At 35.1% G+C, this 21,970-nt stretch overlaps 5 protein-coding genes across 7 annotated transcripts; 2 read left to right on the forward strand and 3 right to left on the reverse strand.

Moving 5' to 3' along the window:
* Window positions 1-519: 519 nt before the first annotated feature.
* Window positions 520-1,437, reverse strand: LOC135142235 (farnesol dehydrogenase-like). Of its 3 annotated transcripts, none has more exons than XM_064073912.1 (4): window positions 1,368-1,437; window positions 854-1,316; window positions 646-801; window positions 520-595 (listed from the first exon to the last, which is right to left on the reverse strand). In XM_064073912.1, the coding sequence occupies exons 2-4, from the start codon at window positions 1,238-1,240 to the stop codon at window positions 554-556; spliced, it is 585 nt and encodes a 194-aa protein (XP_063929982.1). In that variant the 5' UTR covers window positions 1,241-1,316; window positions 1,368-1,437; the 3' UTR covers window positions 520-553. The 3 variants fall into 3 exon arrangements, with proteins under 3 accessions (XP_063929982.1, XP_063929983.1, XP_063929981.1); XM_064073913.1 differs by having other exon boundaries at window positions 646-779; window positions 831-1,316; XM_064073911.1 differs by having other exon boundaries at window positions 646-793; window positions 831-1,316.
* Window positions 1,438-7,411: 5,974 nt separating this feature from the next.
* LOC135142295 (probable cytochrome P450 6a23) lies at window positions 7,412-9,026 on the forward strand. The gene is made up of 3 exons (XM_064073980.1): window positions 7,412-8,518; window positions 8,565-8,816; window positions 8,863-9,026. Exons 1-3 carry the CDS (start codon window positions 7,447-7,449, stop codon window positions 9,024-9,026), a joined length of 1,488 nt encoding a protein of 495 aa, XP_063930050.1. The 5' UTR covers window positions 7,412-7,446.
* Window positions 8,837-9,993, reverse strand: LOC135142297 (farnesol dehydrogenase-like). Its single transcript, XM_064073982.1, has 3 exons — window positions 9,324-9,993; window positions 9,126-9,278; window positions 8,837-9,079 (listed from the first exon to the last, which is right to left on the reverse strand). Exons 1-3 carry the CDS (start codon window positions 9,879-9,881, stop codon window positions 9,041-9,043), a joined length of 750 nt encoding a protein of 249 aa, XP_063930052.1. The 5' UTR covers window positions 9,882-9,993; the 3' UTR covers window positions 8,837-9,040.
* Window positions 9,994-10,093: 100 nt separating this feature from the next.
* On the reverse strand, window positions 10,094-15,047 carry LOC135142296 (farnesol dehydrogenase-like). The gene is made up of 4 exons (XM_064073981.1): window positions 14,724-15,047; window positions 14,217-14,675; window positions 10,237-10,386; window positions 10,094-10,180 (listed from the first exon to the last, which is right to left on the reverse strand). The coding sequence occupies exons 1-4, from the start codon at window positions 15,045-15,047 to the stop codon at window positions 10,139-10,141; spliced, it is 975 nt and encodes a 324-aa protein (XP_063930051.1). The 3' UTR covers window positions 10,094-10,138.
* Window positions 15,048-16,156: 1,109 nt separating this feature from the next.
* LOC135142337 (probable cytochrome P450 6a23) lies at window positions 16,157-18,184 on the forward strand. Its single transcript, XM_064074024.1, has 3 exons — window positions 16,157-17,576; window positions 17,628-17,879; window positions 17,932-18,184. The coding sequence occupies exons 1-3, from the start codon at window positions 16,457-16,459 to the stop codon at window positions 18,093-18,095; spliced, it is 1,536 nt and encodes a 511-aa protein (XP_063930094.1). The 5' UTR covers window positions 16,157-16,456; the 3' UTR covers window positions 18,096-18,184.
* The last annotated feature ends 3,786 nt before the right edge of the window (window positions 18,185-21,970 follow it).

Below are 21,970 nucleotides of genomic sequence, written 5' to 3' on the forward strand. Positions count from 1 at the left end.
TTTGAACTGTTTCATGAATTATATTTTTCAGCGACTGCTCTGGATTTTCATTAATGAAGTTATGTCACCACCAGCATCAATTAGTATTGCCGCACAAATGTGGAGGAAGCAGTGTCCTGTATATAAATTGAAAATTTGAAGATTTAAGAAAGTGGAAATCTCTTCTCCGATGTTTCCAAATGCATTTACTCATACCTTTTGTATGGTGCATTTATCGTTGATATAGTTGATAAAAAAGAAGAGGTTACCTACCCAATTTTCTTTCATATATTTCTTAAAAGTTTCCGTGTTGGTTTGGTTTTAGTACCTATAATTGTAACCAGAAGAGTTGATCCAAAATCATTTACATTTCTATATTCCAACTTGTGCACATGTAATGTGTCAATTACAATTAAAAAAAAGTTTTTTAAAGAGATCTAATCCGTATTATTATATTATCGTAATAAAAAACTAAAGAAAATTGCTCAGTTTTTTTATGTTAATTATGTTGTGTAAATTCATGCTGACAGATCGTTTAGGTGAATGGTGAAGTTGTTTTGTTTGTACCGCAAACTTAGTGAGGTTCACCAACTGGCTTGATCGTCAGTTCAAGCACCTATAAAGACAACTTAAAATAAACATAGTCTTCCAAGTAAATCAACTTACTTGGACATGTTCTGGTGTAGACAAAACATAAACAACCCCATCTGCTATATCTTCAGCTTGCAAAATCGGACGAACTTCGAACAACTTCTTTCTTTCTTCACTTATGTCCTTACTCAGAACCGTCATTTCACTCACTACAAGACCGGGACTAACACTCTAGAAGTAATGTTCGCAGAAAAACTTACCAAAACACAAAAGGTCTACAAACGGTAACTCTAATTTTGCTACCCAAAGCATTTAACTCCTGTCTTAAAGTTTCACTCAGAGCAGTAATTGCATGCTTGGTGGCTGCATAAACATTCATTTTAGGGACAGGTGAAACTTTATGTCCTGCAACACTATTAATGTGAATTATGTGGCCTTTGATATCATTTTTCCTTATAATTTTAACCGCCTCCCGTGTGGTAAAACATGGGGCTACTACATTTACATCGAAACTCCTTTTCCAGATTTCAGTATTTCCTTCTGTTAATAACTCTTCAGATACAAACGCAGCGTCATTAACAAGAACATGGACATGCCCTAAATTCTCTTCAGTCCATTTGAAAGCCGATAGAATTTGGTCTTCCTCGGGTAAGATCAACTTTAAAAGCATAAAGTTTCCCTTTTTTGTTTAATAACTCTTTGGCGCGATTCTTAATGAGCTCACTTCTACGTGCTATACCTACCACCTAGGAAAAAATAAGAAAAGTAATTGTTAATAAGGTGATAATATTACTTACAATTAAACCGTTTTCGACAAGGGCATCCACAATTGCTGCTCCAATTCCAGAACTAGCACCGGTTACAATGTATGCGACTTCAAATTAAAACCATAAAAAACATGTGGGAGAGTATAGGGAACTAGGGGTAGGGCACCAATTTGAAATATAATTAAATTGTCGATTCTGATAACATTATAAACATTTTTCAAGGACACGTATATCAACGTGGATTGGTGTACCTAGTGAACTGGTAATAACAACAGTATTGTATTCCCAAATTTTCTGCGAAAGTGTATTGACCCGATCCTGATTTAATTAATGAAATAAATTGGCTCACTCATTATTTTTTTTGGGTCATCCTGTATGAGTAAGTCTAAAAAATATTAAAGGAATGATAAATCAAGTATAGACTCATCATATTTAGCACGCTTACGATAACTTTAAAACAACTGCACGGTTTTACAGATTCAAAATTAAATTTCAAAATGTTGTTACATAATTTAGATTTTTTTTCAAAAATTTGGACGTTTCGGGTAAAAACTCAATACGGAATCATAAACCACACATGTAGGATTATGTTATTTTATACTATACAATTTTAAGGTGGCGTCATCACATTATTAGTGGGGATGATTAGACAAAGTTAGGTTAGCGTTATACCATCTACATGATATTCATAATACACATATAAAATCTGACAACAATTGGTCCAATAGTTTTGGAAATTATCTGTTTAACAAAGATCGTCACGGAGGGCGGACAGACAGACAGAAACCGGAGACCCGTTAATAAAAGGATGGAACAAGAAAGACAAGAAAAGAAACAAAAAAAGAGACGAGGCAACACTGTTGAAGGAATAAGAAAAGGAGGAATGAAAACGAAAATTGGCAGAACGACAGCAGTTAAAGTTTAATTAGATGGTAGAGCGGCAAAAAAATAGACTCAGTAGGCACTACATCGGATGAATCATCTTATTCATTCGTCGATGTGATAACTGAAACACAAGGCGAGTCTGAACATGCAGAAACTCATGAAAAATTTGAAACTAAAAGTGAAATTTATTTATTTTATTTATTTATTTATTTATTTTTATTTATTTTATTTTATTTTTTCCAACGGGGTTACACCCAATTACAGGAAAAACTAAAAATTAAAATTAAAAATTAACAATAACAAGAAAGTAAAACTAAAAAGAAAAGAAAATTCTACCCATATAATGATTGCTTAACACAACTAACAATTTTGTTAATAGAGTCGAAATTTATATCGCATAAGTGTGAAATTTGATTGAAATAACTACACATAATACTAACTGGAGATCTTCTTAAAACGTTAGTTCTGTCAGCAGTACAATAAAATACATGATTATGGCGTGCACTAATTCTTGGTACAAGAAAATTTAAATAATGAAGCAATTCAGGGCAGTCTACTTGATTTCTAACTAAAAAAAACAAAAATTTAATGGCGATAATAATTCGTCTTTTATGTAATGATAAAAAATTAAATCTTAATAATAATAACGAGTGGTCATATCCTCGACAAGGATAGACCCCATCCAAAAGAAAAGACATAAATTTTAAGAACAAGCGTTGAACCGATTCTATATGATCAATATGGTTTTGATAAATTGGAAACCAAATTAAGGCACCATATTCAATTCTCGATCTGACTAGTGCGAAAAATAGAGCCTGTAACGTGTCGACACGCTTAAAGTCACGACAATTTCTGTAAATAAATCCATACGTCCGAAAGCATTTGGAAACCATATCATTTATATAATCGACAAAACTAAGCTTACAATCAAAGAGGATACCAAGATCTTTAATAGACTCACATCGCTTAATTAAAGTACCATCTATATTGTAAGAAAAGAGTATATCATCATGTTTTCTTGAGTAAGTTACGATGGAGCATTTATCAAGATTTAAGTAAAGTCGATTAACTGAGCACCAATTAACAACAGCTGTTAAATTGTTTTGTAGATTTAGACAATCCTGTATCGAGTTGATTTGGAAAAAAAGTTTTAAATCATCTGCAAACATTAACTTTTTACAAGAGATGTTATCAACGATATCATTAATAAAATATAAAAATAAAAGTGGTCCAAGGTTCGATCCTTGGGGAACACCTGAAGTAGGTTTGATAACAGTAGATGTAAAATTGCGATATCGAATATACTGTTCACGGTCGAAAATGTATGAAGTAAAAAGTTGGATAAGTCTGTCAGAGAATCCAAAGTGCTCAAGCTTATCGATTAGTAAATAGTGATCGATTTGATCGAATGCTTTTTGAAAATCAAGATATATGGTATCTACCTGCTTTTTTTTGTCAATGGCCTCAGATGTATACTGTGTAAAAGATGCTAGATTAGAAATTGTAGAGCGTTTCTCCATGAACCCGTGCTGAAACGGTGACAAATTGGTTTTGGTCGAAGCATAAATGTGTTTAAATAAAATCGACTCGAATGCTTTAGCAAAATTACAAAGCAGCGAAATGGGTCTGTAATTGACAATTTTCGATTGATTTCCTTTTTTAAATATCGGACAAACGATTGCCTTTTTCCAAATAACAGGAAAGACACCACACCTTAATATTAAATTAAATAAATATAAACAAGGTTTAATAAAAACATAAGCACAGTCCTTTAGAAGGAAGCTGGGCACACCATCGTGTCCCATAGTAAAAGAGTCTTTAGAACTTTTTAGTGCTGTAAGAACATCCTTTTCTGATATGGTTTCAAGATTAACCAAGACAGACGACCTAGTTTTAGAATTGGAAGAAGAAGTAAGCGGATTAGAGTTGGTATAAACACTGTTAAAATAGTGCGCAAATCCTTCAACTATAGATAGCGGTGATGTAAGCTCGGTATCATTGTATTCCATTACGCCTGGAATTTTAGAGTGACCTTTTTTGCCATGTACGAAAGCCCAAAATTTTTTTGGATTTGTGGAGACGCTGTTCTCGATATTAGAAATATAATTCTTGTATGCTGTGTCGATTAAAATTCAAGAGGAAAACTTTGTTATCGTAATTTACGACAGTAAAAAGACCAAAGAAGAAAAGAAAATGCTGATACCGCACTTAAAAGAAGCAAGGCAGAGGGGATACTAAGAAATAACAAGTTAATCATTGACAAAAGATTTGGTTAACGAAAAGATTAAAGAAAGAAAAGAAATTGGCAAAAGAGAAGGCAAAAAAAAACAGTAAATGCAAGGAAAGTAACAAGAAAGAGTTATAATTCAAAAAACCCATAAATTGCACAGATGACGAAACGGACGAAGAACTCAGAAATGGGTTGGACAACAGAAGAAAGGAAAACCAGAGTACGATCAAACCAATGACAATGTAAAAGACTAAAACTGAAACAAAACCATGTGACAAGCCACAAAAGAAAAACCAAAACATTATAAAAATGGGTACACGGAAACATAAATGAGAAAGAAGATGAAATACCTAATAGAAGAACTGAATCTTGACAATACGAGTGACAGAAATCATAAAGAAAAGAAAATGAATAGAAAAACTGAAATCGGGAGTGGATGAAAACCTTAGAGGAAAAGCAAAAAGAATTTAAAAATAAACATTCGTAAATAAACGAATAAGAAAATAGAAATAGAAGAAAATGAAGAATGAGAGCACGAAATAATGCGAGATATGGATGGATGAGTAGGAAACGATAACAGAGAAATTGAGGGATATATAAGAACCAATGGAGAGAAAACAGAAATGAAAACGGTTCCAAAATAATAGATTTATGTATCTCAAAAGATCTACTGATAGTAAATACAAAATTCAAACATAAAAACATCTGCAAATACACGACAGAAGCCCATAGCAGAAAAAAATCAATCATAGACTATTTCATACAGATTTTGGACTAGGGTCAAAGATGTAAAAATACAAAAACAAGATAGTGACCACTGATTGATAAGAATGGAAATTATAACAGCCCAGAAATCACAGAATACAACGTGCAAAACAACAAAATCACAAGGTGAAAGAAAAAGAGATCAAACCAACATATCAACAAAAAATAAAAAACCTATTTGAAGTAAATAACTCTATGAAAACATAAGATAAATGGTTAAAGTTAAAGCAACGAAAAACAGCGGTAAAAAATATGTAAAAATAAAAACTGAAGAAGCTGTGAACGCTATAAGTTGATAAGCAAAAGTGAAACAAATATTAAAAGGACAATAAAAATCATGGGGAAAAATTCCGGCACAAAAACAAAACCAACCATACAGAAAATCAAAAACTATTGTTACAATAAAACAACTAACAACACAAAAAAAGCATTCAGAATAGAAACATAAAAGATAAAAAAGGAAATACACTTAGGTACGGATGGGAACGATATAATGAAAAGATAGAAACAATATTTTGAAGAATTAGCAGAACTCACACAGGAAAAAGAAAAAGAAGAAAATAAAAAAATAAACCAAGCTATCAACAAACTGAAGCTTGGTAGAGGGCCAAGACACGATGAAACCATCCTAGAAATGCTAAAGTTAAAGGAAACAGCAAGGAAGAATATCTCCACGACACATTAAATAACACTATAACGACAAAGAACATACCAAAAGATTGCAATGTAAAGATTATATGTACTAGCACTATAATAAAATAAGTTTCAAGGAAAAAAAGAATGAGAAAAAACTGGATCCACAACACAATAAAGAGTCAGCGCTCCACAGAAATAACAAAAACAAATGAGGAACGAAAACTTGTCTGAAACAAAAAAGACGCAAAAAATAGAAGTACAGATATAGGAAATTGGAGAATAGAACCAGTGAAACTCTAGGAATTGACATTTGCGGATAATATGGCACTGACATATACTAAAACTAAATATAATATAAAGAATTTAGTCCTTCACAAAATTTCTAAAAATTTTGTATTAGTCACAAAACAGCGCAAAGCTGTAAGACACTGTTAATAATGCACACAAATAACAAACATTATTACTTTATTATTAATCTAGAGTTGGTTGCATAACCATCATTTGAGGTTTCAGTGTTATTTCAATTTACATTTTAAAAATGTATTTGTTAATAAATACTCTGATGAAAGCAACATACAAAATGAATAACGAACGTTATAGTGCCCTTACTAACTGAAAGCAGCCTAAAATAAAGTTAAATTTAATGAACAAAAATATGTTTAAAATCGTACGGCGGTTACTTCCTTCGCTTTGCTAGCCTGTGTTTTTAATACTAAAAACCACAAATTTTTCTTTAAGGCACAATGAAGTCATTTTTACATCATCTTATATCAATAAATATTTACTTTCAAAAATTACATATATATATTTTATACAAGGTGAATCACTAAGCACGCTCCTCAGTATCTCCTTAAATATTATTAGGAACAGAAAAATATGAAAGACTAAAATTGATGACCATACACTAAAATGATTCTCCACTATTAGTATTATGTTTTTAAGGCGTAAAACGCAACTTATTTTTTTCAAAAAGAATACCCTATATATTTTTATACATTCTGATTGACTTCCTCTTATTAGGCTTTACATCCACAGTTTAGTTTTTAAAATTTCGTGCGACGTTACCACGTTATTCCAATTTTCTCGAAATTTTTTAGCAATGAAAGGATTCACAAAAAAAGTGGTAATAGGGTTATTTTTAAAACCTGTTTTACAGTATTTTGTGGAGAGTGAGGTTGTGTAGTTTCGAACAGAAAAATAATTTGAAAGGAAAAATACAAGAATATATGTAACCTCCAAACACTACGTTCTGACTATGATAAATTCACTGTTTCTTTGGTGTGTTTGACAAAAAATACCGAACTATATTTTGTAAAATATATACATACATTTTTTTTCCATTTTGTTTTCTACACAACAGAAAATCGTTCCTAATGTATACATTTTCTTATCATAACATATGCTAAAACGCTAACCCTGACCGTTACAAATTTCTCAGTATTAAAGATTAACACTCTTCTCATAAATCCATAAACTGATTGCCCACGTTTGCCTAATATCCATTACAATCTACTAACTGAACTCAAAATCAACCAAAACATCAAACTAATACCCAAAATCGTCAGTCTGCAACTTCACTGCAAAACCAACGAAATGCTATTAGTAGTGGAATTTTTTATAACAGTGTTCCTACTAGTATTAGCATACTACAAGTACTCTTTCAACCACTGGAGCAAACTAAACGTCCCATACGTATTACCAACCCTACCATGGGGCAACTACCCCAACCCCATCCTCCGCAAAGAAAACTGGGGCGAAGTGGCCATACGCATGTACCACGACATGAAGAAAAAAGGCCATAAGTACTTCGGCATCTACCTATTTTCACAACCCTGCTTAGTCCCAACCGACCCAAAATACGTCCGCCTTTTCCTAGCTAAAGAGTTCACCCACTTCAATTTCCGCAATTTCTACTACAACGAAAAAGATGACCCTGTAAGTGCCCACTTGATATCTCTAAACGGCGACAAATGGAGAAAGCTGAGGACGAAAATGACGCCAATCTTCACCACCGGGAAGATCAAAACGGTGTTCAAAGTCTTCGTAGAATGCGAGAAAGTTTTGGAGCAAACTCTGAGCCACCACTCCGAAAAGGGAACAGCTTTTGACGTTAAAGATATGTTTGCTTCATTCAGTTCTGACGTGATCGTCAATTGTGCGTTTGGTCTTGAAGTTGACATGTTTCGGAAGAACGAATTCAGCAAACATACGAAGAAAGCTATGAATTTTGATATGGCTAGGTGCATAGTTATGTATTTGGGGGCGGCGTTCCCTCAGTTTTGTCGCATGCTGGGGTTCAGACAGATCGCTAAATCGTCTGGGGATTTCTTTATTGAGGTGGTTGCTAACACTGTTAATTACCGGGAGAAGAATAGCTTCATCAGAAATGATTTTCTTCAATTATTGATTAATTTGAGGGACCAGAAGCGGAAAGATGGAGAGGATTTCACTATTGGGGAAATTACGGCTCAATGTTTTATTTTCTTTTTAGCTGGGTTTGAAACTTCTGCCGCTACTATGACTTTTGCTTTGTACGAAATCGCTGCTAATCCAGAAGTTTACGAGAAGTTAAGTCAAGAGGTTAGAACCGTTTTGGCTAAACATAATGGGGAAGTTTCGTACGAAGCAATCAAAGAAATGAGCTATTTGGAACAAGTCGTACTAGGTGAGGAAAAATTTTTGACTGACAAAGACCATAACGTTGTTTGTAGAAACGTTGCGTTTGCATGCCCCGGTTTATTCAGTTTCGAGAATGTGTACCAAAGATTATTACTTCGAAGATGGTGATATAACTTTGAAGAAGGGGTCTTCAATTCTCGTCCCCATACGAGCCATACACACTGACCCGTACATTCACCCTGAACCCATGAAATTCAAACCGGAGCGTTTCCACCCCACCAACCGACAAAAGATGGATCAGTACTCTTATTTACCTTTTGGTGAAGGACCACGAATTTGCATTGGTAAGAAAAAACTTCTAGTAACAAACAAGAACACATTTTATTTTAGGACAACGATTTGCTATTATGGAAATCAAAACAGCCCTTGCAATGGTGATACGTAACTATAAATTTAGCGTGAGCCCTCGGACCATACTACCGTTTAAACCAATCCCGACGACTTTGCTACATGACGTCCAAGGTGGCGTATGGCTCAACTGTCAAAAAGTGTAGTTTTGGGAGACGTGTCATTCCGACCCCGTTGGCGATATTATGAGTTCTTTGATCTGAAACAATATATTAAAGGTTGCTTCTATCAATAAATCGACCCACCTGGACGTGCGGTGGCGTCCCCAGTACATACACCAGCGCGTTTGCTATATCCTCAGGGTGCAACTTCGGGGCCGCTTCTATCAGCTTCCCCACAACTCCGGCTGTCAAAAAGTCGTTGACCATGTCTGTTTCGACCAGTCCGGGGCTCAAACTCTGCACTTAACTATAGTAGCTGTCATTTTCGGTTGTCATACATACCGTCACTCTGATTTTGCTCCCGACTCGCCTCAAGTCCATCCGTAACGTCTCCGCCAGAGCCGTAACGGCGTATTTCGACGCATAATACACGTTCATAAGGGGGACATTCGGTATTCGGTGCCCAGTAGTGCTGTTTATGTGCACCACATGACCTTCCTCAGCGTTCTCTCGCATGATCTTCACGGCCTCTCTCGTTGCCACGGCGAGCGCTAAAACGTTAGTTTCTAAAACTTGTTTGAAGAGTTCGGTGTTTCCGTCCAGGAGGGTCGCCGGTTTGGCGACTCCGGCGTTGTTGACCAATATGTGTAAGGTGCCGAGGTTGTTCTTGACCCAAGCGAAGGCCCGGTTCAGGTCATCTTCGTTGGTGATGTCGGCCTGCACCGGGTGGAATTTTCCTGGGCGATTTTGGAGCTGGGTTTCCAGGTCTTGGAGTTTGTCCAGGCGACGAGCTAGACCCACGACCTGGAGACCGTTTTCGACGAGTTTGGCGGAAATCGCGGCTCCTATGCCAGCGCTCGCGCCCGTCACTACTACGACTTTACCGTACCAGCGCTCCATGGTTAGTGAGGGTCAGGTTTAAGTGGAGTTCGTTGGCTTAGTGAGAGAGGGAGGAATTTGGGTTAGTGAATGGTCCTTTAGGTACATTAATAAATAACAACAGGAAACAAACATATCGATTTGTGACGTAAACTTTTCAACTGCACTGTGCACTACTGGAAAATAATTGCTATTTATCTATGTACTTGCTATCGATTGCATTAATGCACTACGGAACTTGGCTAAACCTAACTGACGATAAAATTTATCACTTTTCTTCAGTTTGCCTCTCCCATTGGTTTAATCGTGAGCTCGTGCACCTAGACAAGTGGATTGATTGTAGGGTATTTTAAAATTCGGATTAGACGTTTCTTACTTGGACATCTTCAGGTGTTGACAGAGCGTAAACTACACCGTCAGCAATGTCCTCTCCGCGTAAAATGGGAATGCTTGCATAAAATTCTCTTTTTTGAGGATCTGGACTTTGAGTCGTCAATTCGCTTTGAACAACACCAGGACTGACACTCTAAAAATTAAAATTTAGTTACTTTGTTTGTACAAAAAAAAAACTACATGCTTATGTGTAAAAATATGGATGAATTAAAAAAAAAACAGAAAGGGTCCCCAGATTCTTTCAGCGAGATAAGCTAACTGTGTTATGTTGCTTCGAAACGCATAAAACATAGCGCATCGCCCTTAAAGTACAGTACAAACCCCGCTTCTTTGAAAAATTATAAAAAAATTATTTTACGATTTTTGTTTTGTTATGACCTCTATCATAAACACCAGTGACCTAAATAACACGAGTGCCAATAGTATGAAATATATTTAAAGCAGAAAAAATGTATTCTCAATACGTGCTTAACTTTGACTGTTTATGTATATAATTCGATACAATTCGACTATTAGCCCTTTCAGATAACAAGAATCAGTGCATTTGTGCTAAAAGAAAATGAAACTTTATTCATTTTGTTTCCTCAACACAGTACATTCCATTTTCTTCACAAGAAACTGGATGTCTAGGATAAATAGTCATAAATTTGAAGAACAATTTCAACAAATAATTGGATTAATAATTTATTATGCTTCCGATAACGTTAAAACATTTACAAGATTTGACAACATTCAGTTTTGCAACTTCAATAGTTAAATGGTGAAATGCTGTTAATTCAATTTTGATTTTTTTCCCAAAAATCTTAATGGCTAGGCTAAAAAATCAACACAGATTCATAAATCACACACCCAGGAGTATGTTATTCTATAAAGTTTAAAGAACATTTAGTCAGCAAAATTTGTAAAATCACGTCATCATTTTGGGGAGGGGAGCCGAAAAAATTTTGATTAACGATTTATCAATCTTACGATAATTTAAAACGTTTTCAACATTTCAAAGCATTAGGATTTGCAGTTTCAAAGTTCAATTGCAAAATGTTAAACAATTTTGTTTTTTGTTTTCAAAAATCTGGATGTGTACGGTAAAACCTCCACACGGATTCATAAATCACAAGTGTAGAAATATCTACTTTATTTTATAAAATTTAATTAACATTTACTATTGTGAATTTTAAAAACGACGTGATCCCATTGATGGTGGGGACAATAAAACAAATATTGATACGCTTTTTACCACCTGTACGATATTCCTAACATAATACAGATAAAATTGACAACAATTGTACCGGTAGTTTTGAATATTATCTGTCTAATAAAAATTGACACAGAAGAGAGACAATAAACAGAGAGACGGAAACTACAGCATTATTGTTTCGTTCTCTTGGAGTCATGGCCCCAAGAGTACGTCGAGAAAACATGAAAATAGGTAGTCGCCCTAGCTTATACTTGAGAAGTAAAAATAAAATATTTTCTTTAGTTTCGTTTGGTCAGCGAAGGAGACAGTAATTTAAATCACAGAAGTGGTATAGTTAAAATTAGTGAGAATTATTTGATAATCAGGTGTAACAAAAGAAAATAATTGTCATGAGAATTATAAGTTAGAGGTAGCGTATGATTCGGAAACAAGAGAAAAGTACAGCAACGAAGGGAAAACAAAAGGGGAAAAGCTTATTTAAAATTTACGCGTGAATTGAAGCGAAGCAGATTAACAAAAATTGGTCGAAAGTTGTTTCGACAGATCTTCCCTCGCTCCTGAAATACAATGATATTTTCTTTGAGTCACCCTGTATACGCAAATCCAAAAAATATTAATGGAATGATGCATCACAAGTACAGACTCATCACATTTTGTACATTCTAGGTAGGATTTATTCAGCAAAATTTTGGGGTGACGCCATCAATTTTTTAGGGGGGATGAGCAAATACATTTTGATCAAAAATTTAGCATCTTTATGATAACTTTAAAACATCTCTAAGATTTCAAAGCATTCGGTTTTGTAGTTCCTGATTAAATTAATAAAATAAATTTACGAAATCATTAATTTTTTTGAATCACCCTGTATATGCAAATTCAAAAAATATGAATGGAATGATAAAATACAGGTACAGACTCATCATATTTTGTACATTTTAGATAGGATATATTCGGCAAACTTTTGGGCTGACGTCATCAATTTTTTGGAGGGGATAAGCAAATATATTTTGACTAAAAACTTATTATGCACTTTATAACCTTAAAACATGCAAGATTTCAAAGCATTTGGTTTACCATATTCAAAATTAAATTGGAAAATGTTGTTCTATAATTTTGATTTTTTTTCCAAAAATCTGGAAGTTTCGGGTAAAAACTCTACTCAGAGTCATAAACTACATGTATTACGTTATTTTATACAATTTAAAACCCATTTGCTATGTACAATTTTGAAGTGACGTAATCGCGTCAGTGGTGGGGATGATTAGATAAATTTTGGTTAGCGTTTTACCATCTACATGATATTCCTAATATAAATACAAAATTTCACAACAATCGGTCGAGTACTTTCGGAGATTATCTGTCTAATAATAATCCAGGACGGCAGACAGACGGACAGACGGACAGACGGACGGAAACGGGAGACCTATTTCTTCGTCTTCTAGGGGTCATGAAAGATCGAGAAAATGTGAAAGTAGAGGCCGACGGAATAGAAGAAATGGAAACAAAAATAGAACAGGAAGACATTAGACTAATAGAAAAGGAGAAACAAAAACAATATCAAGACCTCAGGAAGCCATGAGTTCTTGATATTGTTAAACTGGATTTAACATCAGAAAACCTAAAAAAAATGTGGTAAGGGTTTAGGAAGTCTATTTTAGAAGCAACACAGAAAGTGTGTGGTGTGTTCAAAAAGTCTCACCGGAAAACACCGTGATGGAACGAAGAGGTAAAACAATAAATCGTGTGAAGATATGGCAAGGATATTAAAAAGAAAACAGGAGGATTTTAAAAATATAAAAATCAAAGACAGAAGGTGAAAGAAATTCTAAAAAGTTATATAAGATTGAGAAGAAAGATGGAAGGAGTTCGCTGATAAGAATCATAATCACAGTTTCGAAGAAGTTTGTTATATGATGTCTAAGGTAATTTGCAAAATTTTTAAACTCAAACCAAGTTTTTTTGCATATTATCATTCTTAAGATAATTATAAAAAATACCCTAAAAATTTTTATGTGGTGCAATATTTTCGGAGTATACATCTTCAAGAAAAATAACAATATACAGACACATGGACTGTCGTACGGCGCCTATACTATTTCACAAAAATGATTAAAAACAACGATTTTGACTGTACGTTTTTAAAAACAACAAACAAGTTGTTTTGGAAATTAGAACGATTCTCGTAGTATTTTATTGTTATCGGAGTGAAACAAACAAAATTTAAAATTTAAATCACACTCATTTATTGCCATTTATTTGCCGCCTACATAAATCACTACACTATCAAAACAGCTTTATATTGTTTTGTTTCATGCCCACCAAAATCAGCAACCAAGAATAAACAGTTACGTCAAATTTCATGTATTGTTTGTCTAGTGAAAATAATATATACCTACCAAATATTGATCAAATATGCTAGAGTGTTTCATGCTAATGTCCGGTTTCTGACTTTAAATACCAAACCGATGCAGTTAACATTGACTGTCGTTGCACCCAAAATGTGCAAAATTTTTAGCAAAATGTTGCTCCAAACTGATCTAGGCTTGATCAATCAGAGCCTAGATTTCTCTAAATGTTAGACACCGCAAATTTCGAAGTCGAAAAAAAAACAACAGAAATTCTGTCTATAGCTAAAAGTATAACTATTATGCCCCACACCTGTTTCCTCATACAGCATACAACATTGTACGTAAGTAGAACAATTATAATTCTGTTTATTTTTTTTTTAAACGAAATTGATCAAATAATTAAAATAAATATCCACTTACTGTCACTTTAATCCTAGACCCAATAGAATTCAACTCCTGCCTCAAGGTCTCCGTAAGCGCAGTCACCGCAAACTTCGACGCCGGATAAACGTGCATCCCAAAAGAGGGCACCCTGTGCCCAAAAATGCTATTAATATGAACAATGTGCCCATTAATTTCATGTTCCCTCATCATCTTTATCACCTCCCTCGTGGCAATACACAGTGCCAAAATATTCAAGTCGAAAACACTCTTCCAATCTTCAGTACTACCATCATACAGAGTAGTATCCTTAGACGACCCTGCATTATTGATTAAAATATTCACAGGCCCTATATTCTCCTCAACCCACTTAAACCCATTCACGATCTCCTCTTCGTTGTACATATCAACTTTACAAGCATAAAGTTTCCCAGGTTTGTCTGCCAGGTCTTCGCCGTGTTGCTCGATGAGCTCGGTACGCCTAGCCATGCCTACAACCTAGATTTACTTGGGTTTGAAATTGGAATCTGGTGGGTGAAAACTTACGATAACGCCGCTTTCGACCAGGGCTTTCGCAATAGCGGCCCCGATTCCTGCACTAGCACCGGTCACTACGGCCACTTTGCCGACCCATTTTTCCATGGAGAGGACCATCGTGTGTGGATAATTAAGTGAAACTGGGACAACTTCAATTCGATGAGTGAATTTATTGACGAGTGTTATTAATAATATGAAGGTAGAGAGATTGGTGAATAAGTGATGAAGTCGCAATCGATGTGGAAGTGACAACACGCGATTTGAGAAAATGGGAAATGGGGAGCTGAGATAAGTTGTCGAAAATAGTGGAAAAGTATGAGCGAAATTTGGCATTGAAAAATCAAATTTTGGATTTCTTTGGTTTTCTCAATTTGCATATAAATCTTTTATATTTTTGTATGTAAAGTTAATATGTTGATTAAGACTGAAAATACATCTACGTGGCAGAAAAAGAACCCTAAAGTTAGCATCGATCATACATACCAAAGTTTTTTATCTTAGGAAATTGTGTTACGTATGTGATTAATAAAATATACAAGAAGGTCAATTTATGGAAGGTGAATTAGATATTTGAATTAAAATTAATAATAATGCATTATTAAATCGCGAATCTGACAACTGAATTGGCTGAATTTAATTAACTGATCGCGTAATTATACTTATAAGTTAATATAGTGATTTATTTACTTTCGTAAAATCATAACAAACACAATTCAAAAGACAACTGTAGACACTTTTTCTTGTTCTCTTTTTATTTTCTTCTTGTCGAATTAAAATTTGATTTTGCGATTTTTCTTTTGTGATATGTGATGTAAATAAGACCCCCACAGTCCTTGCGCCACTGGGCTGGAATTTCCGTGCATAAGCACAAATGCAGACCAGATTACCAACGGGAAAAGATGTCTCTGTCGACTGTTTATGTTTATACTTCGAAACAAATGAACTATTAGAACGTTCCGACAACAAGCATATGCGTTAAAAGAAAATGAAATTTGATTGACTTTGTCTCCTCCAAACAGGAAAGAGGACTAGAGAACTAATTTAATTAATTAAGCTACATTGGAGCAAAACGAGTCGAATTTAATTTTGGGCAAACTATTATGTTAATTAATATTTCATTGTTGTTAACTACATGGTGATTTCGAAATGTGTGCAATTATTTGAAATTAAATATAAATTGTTATTTTGCCCCTTTAAGAGTGGGATTTTCAAAAATACTTCCTTAAAAGGAACCTACCGTCCAAATTTCATGCTTCTAGCTTCAATAATTTAGACTTTGCGTATGTCAGTCAGGACAATCACTTTTAAATGTGCAAAATTAAGATTAAGATTAAGTGTAGCCTTGAAATGATATAATTAGGTAACCTATCCGCGATTTGTTTGTTTATATGTTATCTTTGATAAAAAATATTTTTGTTAGGAAAACAGATGAGTGAAGGTAGGTCTTATTTGGGAACTTATGAAACATTTCACAAAATTTAATTCTAATTCACAACCATTGCATCATTCAACTCAAACCAAAGTACAACCAAGCTCCGTAGATATTAACCAGCCTATACAGATCAAAACCCGTTTCTTTACGTTTCTGCATGACGTACGACCCATTATTATCTCCGAATCTGTTAATATTTGTAGCGATAATCAACACTTCTAAACGATAGGTGAGTCACAATGGTGTAATCTTGGCACAATAACAAACTATAATATGAAATCCTGAGCACCGGTGCGTCAGTAGTATCACGATGTTGGTTACGGAATCGTTAGTCAAAGATTTACTTGGTGTGGTGGTGGCCTTGGTTGTGATGTTGGTTGCCTACTTCAAATGGCGGCACCAGTACTGGAACAAAAAGAATTTACCGTATTTACAACCCAGTGTACCTTTTGGTAACTTGACCAACCCTTTCTACAAGCGAGAGAATTTAGGTGTTACAATGTTCAACTTGTACAAAGAAATGAAAGGGATGGGGTGGAAACACGGAGGAATATTTTTCCTGACTAGACCTGTGTATTTTATTATTGAACCCGATTACGTTAGGAACGTGATGAGCAGAGATTTTCAACATTTCGTGGACCGTGGGTTTTACTACAATGAAGAAGATGACCCTATAAGTGCACATTTGCTTGCCATTGGTGGTCAAAAGTGGAGGAATTTGAGGATGAAATTAACCCCGACTTTCACTTCTGGAAAGATGAAGATGATGTTCCCTACTGTGGTGGAGTGCGAAGATGGATTAGAAAAACGCATAGAGGAAGAAAGCTTGACGAATGAACCCATCAATATTAAAGAGCTTTTGGCACGATTCACCACAGACGTGATCGGTTCCTGTGCTTTCGGTCTCAACTGCGACACCTTTAGTGACGAAAACTCACCGTTTAGGCTATACGGTCAAAAATTACTAACAGTTTCTGGCGCAGAAATGTTCAAAAGGCTTATCGCTTTGAACTTCCCAGATCTTGCGCGCTCGCTAGCTCTAACCTTGACCCCTAAAGACGTAGAGAAGTTCTTCACAAAAATCGTGACTGACACTATTAACCACAGAGAGAAAAATGGCGTTACTAGAAAAGATTTCATGCAATTGTTGATAGATTTAAAAAATAACAAACTTGCAGAAGAAGACGGCTACAAGCACGATGGCAAAACTTTAACCCTTGAAGAAATCACTGCCCAAAGTGTTCTTTTCTTTCTAGCAGGGTTTGAAACGTCCTCCACCACAATGGCTTTCGCTTTGTACGAACTTTCGAAACATCAACACATTCAAAACCAGGTTAGACACGAAATTAACACCGTTTTGGGGAAGCACGACAACAAGATAACGTATGAAGCAATCCAAGAAATGAAGTATATGGACCAAGTGATTGATGGTGAATGTCAAGCTATAGTATCAAGTCTTTTTTACCGACTTTTTTTTTCAGAAACTCTCAGAAAGTATCCACCGGTGTCTTTCCTCACACGTGAGTGTGTCAGAGATTATAAACTTCCAGACGATGATATCGTTATTGAGAAGGGTACGATGGTTGTTATTCCGACTCTTGGGTTGCACTATGACGAGGACTATTTTCCTGACGCGGAGAAGTTTGATCCTGAACGGTTTAGTGAGGAGAATAAGAATTCCAGGCATCGCTATGTGCATCTTCCGTTCGGTGAAGGTCCTAGGATGTGTATAGGTACGAAAGAGGTGTGACAATGTTGCAAATGCGAATGAAATTATTTTTATAGGAATGCGTTTTGGTATTATGCAGTCGAAAGTAGGACTGGCGGCTTTGTTAAGAAGTCACAGATTTACAGTCAACGCAAAGACGCAGGAGCCTTTAAGATGGAGTGCAGATTCGCTTGTTTTGGCTGTGAAGGGTGACATTTGGTTGAATGCGCAGAAAGTGTGATTTGACCCTTTCTTTGTGTTTTACAAAAAAAACTAAGTTTTGTATACATTCGTCATTGTATAAGTAAATAAAATAAATACAACAATCAATGAGATAGTTTACAACAGAAGTGGAAGTCGTTACTACTATAAAAAAAAAAGTTCCAATAAGAAAAAAAAGGGGATATGAGCAGGAAGGAAAAAATAGCTAAAACAAAATAAGACGAATAAGAATAAAGAAAAAAGGAGAAAAACAATGAAGACGTTCAAATAATTTCGAATAAGAGCCAAGAAGATGGTAAGAAAAAAAATTAATAGCAGAAGGAAACGACAATCTTTTTTAAAATGTCGCCGGACTGAAAAATATAGAACATGACTGTTGGGAATACGTAGAGAATTTTCATATCGTAGGTTTAGTATAAGCATGAGTAGAAGTAAAAGAGTGGGAAAAGATGAAAGAGAAAATGTCAAAGAATTTAATTAGATATGTCAGAAACCAGAAAGAGAAAAGAAGAAACGATCTAACTCTTCGTTTCTTCTTTTCGGCGGAATAACAATGGGGGTAAAACGGGAAAGAAAAGAATTAAAAATGAACTGCAGTGAGAAGAAGAAGGATTTATAAAATGGACCATCAGAATTAAAGGAAACAAATACTACATTCGTACGGTTTATAGTAAGAACATGACAAGTAGAAACAAAAATGAGGAAGAAAAAATAGGTTACACAAAATATGATAATAATATTAATATAATAATAATAATAAGGTAAATAAATATGACAGGAGCTCTGTAGAAGAGATTTTCATATACAGAAGCAAGAGGGAAGAAGAGAGATAAGAAATTCTCGGTAGGTACAACGACAGATATTTAAAGATAATAAAGAAAGTAGAGCTACAGTAACTACCAACCAAAAACAAGAAGAAGCGATTTAGATGAGGAAAGGAGGAGCGAGAAAATGAATTTGACATATGACGAAAAAGTGTAATGAACTAAAATAAGGACAAGTAAGCAGAGAATAAATACTGAGAGAAGATGGAAGGGAAGAGAATTGATGAAGGACGAGGTACAGGCGAGGGAAAGGATAGTTTAGGTTTAATAATATAATTATTACTGCAAGTTTGGAACTTAATTAAATATTTAACAATATTTATAACATTTAGGACCAGTTTATAGATTATTTTAAGTGAGATTAAGGTAATCGCACATTTAATGAGTCGTTTAGCAGCATCTGATTGGCATAGGATCAGATGGTACTTTAATGCCAAATATTTAATTCAGCTTTTGTAAATTGACTGATAGTGTGATAAGGGCTGAATCTCATTTAAAGTCCGAGGGGTACAAATAAAACTTGACTGATTGATTGATTATTACCTGTTTAGTAAAAATTAACACACATAATTACAGTCGAAAAATAGAAGCGGAAGACCTATTTTTTCATAATTTAGGGGTCATGAAACGTAGAGAAAAGATCAATATAGCCATTTGCTGGATGGACCCTGTGATAATCCAACTTCCCACCTTTGAATGGACCTTGAAAAAGTTTGAAAGACCCGCGAAAAATTCAAAAATTTAAAATCTGGCCTTGGCTGTGATCGTCTAACAAACTGGGAACCTACGATGTGTGTTTTTTTTTTTGAAAAGTGGCGGGAAGACGTTCTTTCATACAAGTGAGCATACACTGCGTGCGAGTAGAGAGCGCAAGAAATAATAGACAAAATTTTTAGGATGGGGCAAAAAAATTGCGCCCCCTCTCTAGGAGGAAAGAAGCTGCGAGCAAACGCGACACGGACTTGCCATCTCGGATTCACTGCTCAGCCCCAAAACCCCCTATCGTATATTCACGACATATTACACTTCAAACACCTTAAAAATATGAAAGAAAAGACACTCGCGAATTGACAGACATACGCAAATGACAACCAAACAAGTACTAAAAACCCTACGTTTATGTTTTTAAATCAATGCAAATAAATATTTGAATATCACAAATTTAACAGGAACAAAGCAAAATCTGAATTAAAGTAACTAGATGCAAATACACAAGTTACTACGGACGTGTGGCGTCAAATTTTAGAGTTACGGAAGTTAACAGGAGCACAACAAAAGCACCCTTGGGGCGTTCTACCACAAGCGGAGTTTGGGGCTACCGGTTCGGGCTGGTCTTCCCCGCGACGGTGATTCTATCTATCGGCAAGCCTACTGCCCAGCACCCCTCTACCTAACGAAGAGACGTACTGTGCCAACCAGGCCGTTTCGGTCGAAAACTGTTGGTTGGAATGTCAAGGGCTATAAATAAGCGGACAACTTCACGTCGTCCAGACCGTTCCCACTGACTCTATACAAACCATCCATCCCTTGTGTAGATGGCGGGACAAATCCCGATAGCCATCAGTAGGAGCCTCGCCCTACGCTTCTGCTACGTTTTTCCGATGTCATTTAACCTCAGTTCCATTTTTAAATGTTCAGTTTCTTTTAACTCTTATATTAATAACAACTGAACAAGTGTCAAAGTTTAAAAGGGCAATAAACAACATTTATATTCGCCATATAATCTTGTGAAATTTTAAACAACAAATAAATCTTCATCGACAAAATGTTTACAAAACAAAACTAGCAAAGATTTATAAAATAAGAGATCTGGTGTGAAATAAACTTGTGCAAAATAAAAATATTATGTGAGGTTAAAACTGCAGAGCATGAAATTTACGTTCAATGAAAATCATACAACAAAGGAAAATTACTGAGGTTAAAATTGTGAGATTAGAGAAATAAGATTGTATGAGGTAAAAAATTGCAAACTTAACAAAATTTACATGAGATTAATACTTGCCACACTTTATCAACGATTCAAACAAAGAGTTTACGTTATGCCAAATTATATCATGACCTAAGTGATTGGTTACTTCAAAAAAAAAACAATTTACTTTGAGAGTTTAGAATACCGTGAACTCGTTACCCCAACAAAACACATAATAAACAGAGAAAAAAATATCCAATCATAGTTACGAGGAAAAAGCGTCTCGGTGATGTAATTTTATTGTTGCGAGGGAATACCTCGATCATGTATATTTTTATCGTTGCGAGGAATAAGCCTCGTTGATGTTATCAATCTCTAGCGTTGCGAGGACATGTCTCGATGAAGTAATCAATCTGTAGCGTTGTGAGGACAAGCCTCGATGATGTGATCATAATAACGATGATAACCGCCTAAGGGAAGAAATTATTTTAACCCCCCACCAGTTCGCAGTACGAATTTTGTTAATTTAACTGCCGTAAATGAACTATTAGCAATCTTGTGTGAAGAATTAAGAAGTTTTATAATGTAACACTTACGTATATGCATCTAGAAACCTATTCGTAATTAAACAACAAAGGTATATTCCTGACTATGTGAATTTCATGAAATCTAGCAAGTGGTTTATTTAAATAATCCTGATTGTTAAATTGTGTTAACACTAGCTGACGATTAAGAAAAACTAACTTGATCGGTAAATTTACAAACATTAAAACAAATTTTCGGCACGTGTTCCGCGTTGAACGAAAATCCGCACTTTTTTCCGGTTAAAGAGCCCCAAGAATTAGTTATACGGTTGGGGGCAAGCTGTGTCGTCAACGCTACGATTAATTTCCGTTAAACAAAGGCTTCCTCCCTTTTTATCAACTACCAAACCAACTAATTTAAACTAACCTGTCTAACCTGTCTAACCACCAACCCTCCAACTAAAATCCCTAGCCGTACTAATTGTCCAACTATCCAGCAAGCGTTACCGTGCACTTATGTTTAACGATTTATGATTTGAATTTTTTTTCTTTCTCAAATTCAAATTATTCAAATGTGATTTCGCGCGGCTGTTAATTAGGTAATTTCACCGCGAAAATTCATTGGCCATTTTTTTCT

This window comes from Zophobas morio, unplaced genomic scaffold, assembly GCF_036711695.1.
Source record: "Zophobas morio isolate AGI-343-1 ecotype UQ-CSIRO unplaced genomic scaffold, CSIRO_AGI_Zmor_V1 ptg000046l, whole genome shotgun sequence".
In the NCBI taxonomy this organism is placed as follows: Eukaryota; Metazoa; Arthropoda; class Insecta; order Coleoptera; family Tenebrionidae; genus Zophobas; species Zophobas morio.

Bases quoted from the DNA above. Each gene is read 5' to 3' on its own strand.
- LOC135142235 (XM_064073911.1), bottom strand. From the start codon at position 1,240: ATGCTTTTAAAGTTGATCTTACCCGAGGAAGACCAAATTCTATCGGCT. The intron at 794-830 runs GTAAGTTTTTCT...CTAGAGTGTTAG, and splicing joins TGTAGACCTTTTGTGTTTTG to TCCCGGTCTTGTAGTGAGTG. The intron at 596-645 runs GTAAGTTGATTT...TTGTCTTTATAG, and splicing joins CTACACCAGAACATGTCCAA to GTGCTTGAACTGACGATCAA.
- LOC135142295 (XM_064073980.1), top strand. From the start codon at position 7,447: ATGCTATTAGTAGTGGAATTTTTTATAACAGTGTTCCTACTAGTATTA. The intron at 8,519-8,564 runs GTGAGGAAAAAT...CGTTGTTTGTAG, and splicing joins TTTGGAACAAGTCGTACTAG to AAACGTTGCGTTTGCATGCC. The intron at 8,817-8,862 runs GTAAGAAAAAAC...ATTTTATTTTAG, and splicing joins AGGACCACGAATTTGCATTG to GACAACGATTTGCTATTATG.
- LOC135142297 (XM_064073982.1), bottom strand. From the start codon at position 9,881: ATGGAGCGCTGGTACGGTAAAGTCGTAGTAGTGACGGGCGCGAGCGCT. The intron at 9,279-9,323 runs GTATGTATGACA...AGTTAAGTGCAG, and splicing joins GGAGCAAAATCAGAGTGACG to AGTTTGAGCCCCGGACTGGT. The intron at 9,080-9,125 runs GTGGGTCGATTT...ATATTGTTTCAG, and splicing joins GGACGCCACCGCACGTCCAG to ATCAAAGAACTCATAATATC.
- LOC135142296 (XM_064073981.1), bottom strand. From the start codon at position 15,047: ATGCCAAATTTCGCTCATACTTTTCCACTATTTTCGACAACTTATCTC. The intron at 14,676-14,723 runs GTAAGTTTTCAC...AAGTAAATCTAG, and splicing joins TGGTCGAAAGCGGCGTTATC to GTTGTAGGCATGGCTAGGCG. The intron at 10,181-10,236 runs GTAAGAAACGTC...CCACTTGTCTAG, and splicing joins CAACACCTGAAGATGTCCAA to GTGCACGAGCTCACGATTAA.
- LOC135142337 (XM_064074024.1), top strand. From the start codon at position 16,457: ATGTTGGTTACGGAATCGTTAGTCAAAGATTTACTTGGTGTGGTGGTG. The intron at 17,577-17,627 runs GTGAATGTCAAG...TTTTTTTTTCAG, and splicing joins TATGGACCAAGTGATTGATG to AAACTCTCAGAAAGTATCCA. The intron at 17,880-17,931 runs GTACGAAAGAGG...TTATTTTTATAG, and splicing joins AGGTCCTAGGATGTGTATAG to GAATGCGTTTTGGTATTATG.